The sequence below is a fragment of the Montipora capricornis genome, chromosome 4, assembly GCF_036669925.1.
Source record: "Montipora capricornis isolate CH-2021 chromosome 4, ASM3666992v2, whole genome shotgun sequence".
In the NCBI taxonomy this organism is placed as follows: Eukaryota; Metazoa; Cnidaria; class Anthozoa; order Scleractinia; family Acroporidae; genus Montipora; species Montipora capricornis.
The window spans coordinates 55849461-55856960 of record NC_090886.1 but is presented as its reverse complement, the minus strand read 5'-3'; the positions used below and the strand labels follow the sequence as shown (position 1 = coordinate 55856960).

Here is a 7500-nt window from a genome sequence, read left to right as displayed (position 1 = left end):
CAATACAGTGCACATCAGTAGTTTCTTTGTTTGAGGAAGGTTTTCATGAAAGCCCCAACATTGAATACCTTTGTAAAGCATTGCTGTCTGTGTTCCGCTCAATGGAAGTGCTGGTTAACCTATTCACATCTAGAGCACCCCAGTCGGCAAGTAAAATTGTCTGGCATTAGCAAGATGGGTAAGGGTTAAAGGCGGCAAAGTTTTTGAGTAGACCTTGGTGTTAGGGGGTGCAGGGATGGTGCAGTGGTGAGAGCGCTTGTCTCCCACCAATGTGGCCCGGGTTCAATTCCCATACTCGGCGTCATATGTGGGTTGAGTTTGTTGGTTCTCTCTTCTGCACCGAAAGGTTTTTCTCCGGGTACTCTGGTTTTCCACTCTCCTGAAAAACCAAAATTTGGTTTGATTTGCATTAACTTGTTAATTTCAATTTACAGTGTTGTAGTGCTCTACAACGCTAGAAGATTAGACACTTCAATAAAGTTCCTTTCCTTCCTTTTCTTTTACCCATTCATCCTTGAGGCAGCCCCCATTGACAAGTAAATTTATTTGCATTTTTAGATGAGGTAAAATCTATAAGTATCTCTCTCAGGACTGAAGGGCTGATGGTACTGCTAGTTTTTATGTTTTTAAATTTTTCCCAGCAATTGTGTGGCTGGTTTGGCAAGCATTTTCTAAGAAGGCAGAATTTTCCTTTTTGCATTATCATCAACCCCCTTGTTTGAATCAAATTAATTCCACTGATGTTCACTAAGATCGTGACATTAAAAGAGAAGAGTGCTAATCTATGAATAGAAAGGGCTCTTGTTTCATTCTTAGGCCACTCCTAATTATAAAGACACTAAGACATACGTCACAACATGCCCCGTACATGGGTCTTCAAACCAGAATTGCATCAAACCGTGTTATATAATAATTATCTTTAACCTGCTGCTTGGAGTGTGAACCAAAGTCTACTAATAAATCTACCAAATTATTTTGATTTGTTTTTTCAATGTTCATTATTTTCCTGTTGTAGTATTTGTGGGAGGATGTGAGGCAGTTAAATGTTAGCAGAAGTGATTTCATGTCAGTTCTTCTGAACGTAAACTCCCTCAAACTGAGGGCAACCTACAGCACTGAGGTGTCAGAGGTAACGATCAGTGATGTTCTAATGGAGGTTGCTGTTCAAGCACTTTTGGAGGGAGCAGAAAGGGCTAAAAGTGTGGAAGTGTGTAACTGTCCAGACAGGGCTACTGGAGCATCCTGTGAGGTAAGACTGCCCTTTACATTGAAAGAATACAGATAAACTGTATTTCAGAGAAAAATAGAGTGAAATACCAATTTTCCCCCGGAAAGAAGAGACACCCTGTTGCTTTAGTTTCACAGATTTCAAATACTTGATGTCTTTCTTCAAAAAACTAGCCATGTGCACGTACAGTAGCCTACGTGTAGCCGTACCATATAATGGTTTTTCATTTGTCACTTACCTTAGTCAATTCTTTTGAGAACACAGATTGGTGAAAATAGATTGTACTGTTAATTCCCCTGGCTTTTTTGGCGGTGATGAGGAGGGAAACGTTGCAAAAGGAATGGGAATAGTTTTCTCATCTTGACTTGGTAATGGGCTGTAACTAGCTAGTCTGGGGCGCTTCAGTGTGCTGAAATCCAAACTTTCTGGAAGCAATTCCTTCGACTGTAAAACAAGCTGAGCTTTTTCCGAAACTTGCTGCATAGGAACTTCTCATTGATTTCTCTAATTCCTCAAGTTTGTGGTGCAAATTTTGCTGTCTCTTAAGGACAGCATAACTGTATCGTTCTTAAAGGAGATTGATGTCTAATTACAGTAACTCAGAGCTTGGACAAACTTTCATTGCTTACAGAAAGGATTTACTACCAGACACCACTGGGTAAACAGACCTTTAAAAGGCTTTAAACCTTTGCTTTCCATCCTTTCAAACGATAGCCGCCGCAAACCAAACGAACAATAGAAAGTTTAAAACGATACAAATGATAGAAGTGATACTAAAAGTGCGATGTTCTGGATCACGTTCCTGGAAAAATTTCCGGTTCCACCAACTTTGTTTTGGTGCAGTGTGCTAACAAAGCAAAATAAATGCAAGGCAAATATCAAAACAAGACGCTTTTTTAAGCATTTTCTTGGAATTACCCTGGGCACAGAAATAGAGTGATACATTTTGGAAGAGGTAGTTTTAATTTGAGTGATATTTAAATTTGCCAAGTACGGAAGAAAACAACGCAATGTTTCTGCAGCTAGTTGAAGTCTGGATGGCTCATTCAGAGTAAATATCTTACTCATAACATTTCCAGAAGGCTGAATCCAGCAATTTCACTTTAAGCTGCATTGTATTTGCGTCAATATACTGCCATCACATAGAACATGGGCTTTGAGTTTCTGAATCAGCAAACGAAATTAATTGTGTCACATTGAAGCCCTAACACAGCACCCACTTTGGTTGCTCCGCTCCATGTTACCAATTTAGATTTTCATTGAATTTTGTAAGATGTGGGGCTGTTTGAAGCCTCTCGCTTATGGAAATATTCTCCTTCACGGCTTTGTTGCACTTGTTTTGTCGCAGAGGGAGGTCGAATGTATTACTCAAAGGGGTGTACCGCATTGGTTTTAGCCAATAAAATCACCGCCTCATAATTCTGTTGTCCATTTGCTGCACAAAAAACTAAATTCTACCTAGATTTTCACTTGGATACCTTTCAAGTATTCAGAGTAATAAACAGTAGACATAATAGGCAAGTTTTTGTTTTCACTATTATTGCAGATAATTACTTTGTAACAAAGAAGTAACAGCTAAAAGTCATGTATTGTTGGTAATTAGCGTTTGTCAACCAACGCAGTACGCAACGCCAACTGTAGTAAGCCACCTTATTTTATGACTAGCTCTGTAAGCAGGCAAGATGAACCAAATCCTGTGCTGTGATTGGTTACCTGAGTGGGCAAGATGGAGCTATCTTGCCCCCTCGGGATTTCTCGCTTGGTCCAGCAATATCAAAGTTTATTTTTTGGTGTTTTATCACGTATAATAAATCCTTCATTGACCAAGCTTGTTCGGTCAAGATGGCTTCCTCTCGGTCCATAAACATGCAAATCAAGAACTTGGCCAATATCCAGCCATCTTGACCTCACTCTTGGTCAATAAACTATTTTTAAGAACACTTATGTCCAGAAAAATTAAGTAACTAGATTCATGCCCAATCTTGATATCCTTGCAACAAAAAGGGTCCTGTGGAGTATACCACAAATTAGAGAAAAGATCACCCCACAGGCAAAATGCTCAGTTGAAAAAAATTCAGGTTAACTCTATTCTCCCTTTGCTTTCCAGCTGTGTGGAAAAGGCTTCACAAGAGGGGCAGACAATAGCTCGTGCATTCCTTGTAATTGTTTTGGTCACTCATCTGACTGTCATGATGAAACAGGGGAATGCTATTCATGTCTTCACAACACCACTGGTAATAAATACAGTTCACTCAAAATTACAAAGGAGTGTTATCGACATTCTTCTATTTTGTTATCAACATCGCACAAAAATCAAAATATGAACCACACTGCCATGGATTGTATTCTGTTCTCTTTGTGGAAGTGATTTCTTAATCATTTTTCAGTAATTGCAAATCGTGGTAGCTGAATTTACTGGAAAGCACTTGTTGTACCAAGGGAGGAGGGTTGATGGAGTGGTAAGAGTACAGCCTTACCATCATTGTGGCCTGGGTTTGATTCCCTGACTCAGTATCATAATGTGGGTTGGGTTTTGTTTGTTCTCTTTTTTGCTCCATGTTCTTAGCTTTTTCCCCCTTTGATGAAAAATCCACTTTACATTAATTAATTAATTTCTTCTCTCTTATTAGAACAGTCATGCTCAGGGTAGATGATGTGTCCCCATTAATTAATTAATTAACCCTTTGGCTCCCAAACTGGCCTGAACTGGCCAGACTAGATGATTTAGTAAGACTTGAATATTAAAGTAAAAACCTTTTTTTTTCATTTTTAATATGGTTGATGAAAATATTTTGTTTTATTAAGGACGAAACTGTGATGTTTGTGTACCTGGTTTCTATGGGGATGCCACGACTGGTTCTCCTGATGACTGCAGTATTTGTGAATGTCCTTTGGGAACCACATCCAACAGCTTTGCTACTTCCTGTTCCCTTGACTCTTTTAAAAATCTTTTGTGCACATGTCAAGAAGGTTACGTTGGAGAGCGATGTGAGAGCTGCGCTGATGGTTACTTTGGAAATCCTTCTGATCCTGGTGACTACTGCACGAGATGCACCTGCAGTGGTAACATAGATACCAGTGTCAATGGAAGTTGTGACTCGCTGACAGGCCGTTGCCTTAAGTGCACAAATGCAGCTACAGGGGATCAGTGTGAAAATTGCTTGAATGGCTATTATGGGGATGCAGTCATTGCAAAGAACTGTGCTAGATGTGCTTGCAGTGAATGTGGTACCATTACAGCAGTTTGTAACCACACCATTGGTGCATGCAACTGTAAACCCAATGTTATTGGAGAACACTGTGACAGCTGTAAGGTAAAGAATCCCAAACAGTGCTGCCCTTTTTTAGTTAAATTATTCAGTTGTCACCTTATATTACAATAATAATTATTGATTATATTTTCAATACATGTAGCAAAGCTCTTTTCAAAACAATAATTATTATTTGTAGCCGAATACTTGGAACTTTGATAGCTGTCTTGGTTGTGAAGATTGTGACTGCTCCCCTGTATCATTGTCATCTTCATGTGATGTAAAAACTGGACAATGCAATTGTCCACTGGGGGTAACAGGAAGGAAATGCGACAGGTGTAAAGCCGGCTACTTTGGCCGCCCAGATGATGGATGCCAAGGTAAGTTAACTCAAATCAGTAACATTGTTTAAACACCAATTGTTGTTTTTGTGGTAGTGCACTCTACTCTACATGTATGTCACCAGGTTGTAGGAGTGTAAGAGTGTAAGTCCGTGGTGGCAGTAGGCCTGCAACATGTGCATAAATCACAAAAATCAACAGGTCTGTTGGAAGGTGCTTGAGTTTCAACAAATGAGCCCCAAAATCGATGCTGATGACTAATAAAGCAACTTCTATTTTCAAAATGAGGGAATTACCTCGTGATAAATAACCTCGTCTAGAACAGTGAATTTTTAACTTTACAGAAACAATGGTCAACCGCATGCGAGAGTTGGACAATTGTGATGACCTTGCACAGGGTATTGGTGTTCAAGGTCATTACAAAATATGTAAAACTTAATAAAGCGCTTGATTTTAAGATTATAAGGTAACTGTAATAATCTTAAGACAGAGATGGAAAGTAAATTTCATGTGCATGTGGCTGATGAAAAGAAAGGTTCAAAATATCTTTCTGCTTTCAATTAAAACTGTGAGAAAAACAACAGTGAATGCGATTGAGATGTTTGTGTAAATATTTTATTTTTCTCACAGTATGGCCAAAGAGGCTTGAAACTTTCGGTGCACATTAGTTGGACATTACCCTCAGTGGGAAACGCTCACCCACAGACAGTGAGCACTGTTAGAGTTGTGGTGGCGGAACTAGTGCTACACTACTAGTTTTTGCACTGAATTTTTAACCATCATGCCAAAAATAAATTTATCGTTTCACTTAGTGCTCAAATGTTTTGATTTTTGGTTGGTTCGAATCGTTTTGATGGGTTAATTGTAAAACACTTGGTTCCTTCATTTTAATCCTTCCTTTAAGATATTTCTTTTGTACATAACCCAAACTACACATTGAAATTCCACTTTTGAAAATTGCAAAGCCATGAAAAGCACGCAAACAAAACAATATTATTATCTCGTTCTGCTTTGCTGAACAAAGTTTGGTTGCCTAGCACGTTACAATTTTTACTCAATATGTGACTAATTCTCTTACGCAAAGTACAAACTTTGAGAGATATGTCCAAGTTTGACCCCAGTTAGATGCACGCAGATTTCAATAAGCGTCACAAAGTGTCCCCTTGCTCTTCTCGCCAAATTAACATCACTCGTGTCTCAGAATAGAGACAAAAAACGTCACAAGTAAAAATAACGCTAACCTTTACCCTTAACTTATTGTTGAAAATAGGTACATGTAGCAAATACTTAGACTTAAAAAAGCGACAACGATAGAAAGTTTAAAACGATACAAATGATAGAAATGGTATTAAAAGTTCGATGTTTCAGATCAAAATGTAACACGTTCAATGAACCTTTTTTCAATTTTACCAACTTTGTCGTGGTGCTGTGCGCTAACAACGCAAAATAAATGCAAGGCAAGTATCAAAATAAATAGCAGACATAATAGACAAGCTTTTGTTTTCGGTATTATTCCAGATAAATACTTTGTAATAAAGAAAAAAAAAGTCAGATATTGTCAGTAATTGTGACCTTTCACGCGAAAAGGGGGCTTATGGATTTCATGGTGAACCGTGAAATAAATTTCACGGTCACGGCTCGTGAATTTACTATTTCACTCCGTGAAATTGAAATTTCACGGTAAGTTCACTATTGCTCCAATTCTTTTCACTATGCTGAGTGAAAAAGTTCACTATGCTGAGTGAAAAAGTTCACGGCGTGAAATCGAAGACCGTGAAAATAATGAGTTCACGCCGTGAAATTATGTTCACGCCGTGAAATTGTTGCTACGCCATTAAAAGAATAACAGGAAAATTTCTTGTCCTGGTTTTGGAATTAAACAAGATAAACAATGCGTCGGAAATCGAATAATGGTATTTATTTCTTCTCTTGTGTGCAAAGGTTTAAGTTTTTACGGGGCGCCGTTTCGTTATTTTCGGCGAAATCGAAGTTGGTACGATTGTTTTGCTTTGTTGATGGCACGACGATTTATAATTTGGATGAAAATGACGACTAACACGAATTACGCTACCGAGCAAAACAGTTTATTTCTTACAGTTTCTTCTGTAGTATAAACAATCAAAAAAATTGTGTAGGAGGAGAGGGAAGCATCCAAAAGCGCACTAGACACCATACCAGGAATGCTCCCCAATTCTGCATGTAATCAACGGTTTGGTCAAAAATACGCAATGAAATTGACATCCCCGATGTGGATCTTAAATCCCTTCTGCGGTTTTAACCGGCCTCGCTAATTTATGGGAACATTTTTGCCGCCGTCGGCCTGCATCCTTGATTTTTGCTCAAGCTTATTCGGTTTAAAAGTAACACGAGAAAGTTAGTTGTCTCTGGTTACTGTACAGTGCATGACAAGTTTGATGTTATTAAAATTGCGGCCAAGAATGCTGTCACGTAGGTTAAAAAAGTGATTTATCCGCTGAGATTTTGCAATCTGAACAGTCCTTGCAAGAGGACAAGTACTCACATTGATGTTTATGAGACTTCAGAAGATGGCTACCGGCTTTTTATGGCAAAACTCGATGACATATGTTTTTGTTAGCTTCCGGCCGCCCTATTTACGCGTATCCATTCAAAGCCTTATAAATTTGATTTGGAGTAAAACATTTCTTCGAATATCTCCCGC

At 38.6% G+C, this 7500-nt stretch overlaps 1 protein-coding gene across 1 annotated transcript in view; it reads left to right on the top strand.

Annotated features, from left to right (window-relative positions):
- Nucleotides 1-7500, top strand: part of LOC138047587 (laminin subunit alpha-like) — a 103330-nt gene that overhangs the window by 43160 nt on the left and 52670 nt on the right. Inside the window, exons 26-29 of the mRNA XM_068894503.1 lie at nt 1016-1249; nt 3336-3462; nt 4034-4542; nt 4679-4859. Of these exons, the coding sequence (XP_068750604.1) occupies nt 1016-1249; nt 3336-3462; nt 4034-4542; nt 4679-4859 (1051 nt within the window). The remainder of the gene's footprint in view (nt 1-1015; nt 1250-3335; nt 3463-4033; nt 4543-4678; nt 4860-7500) is intronic.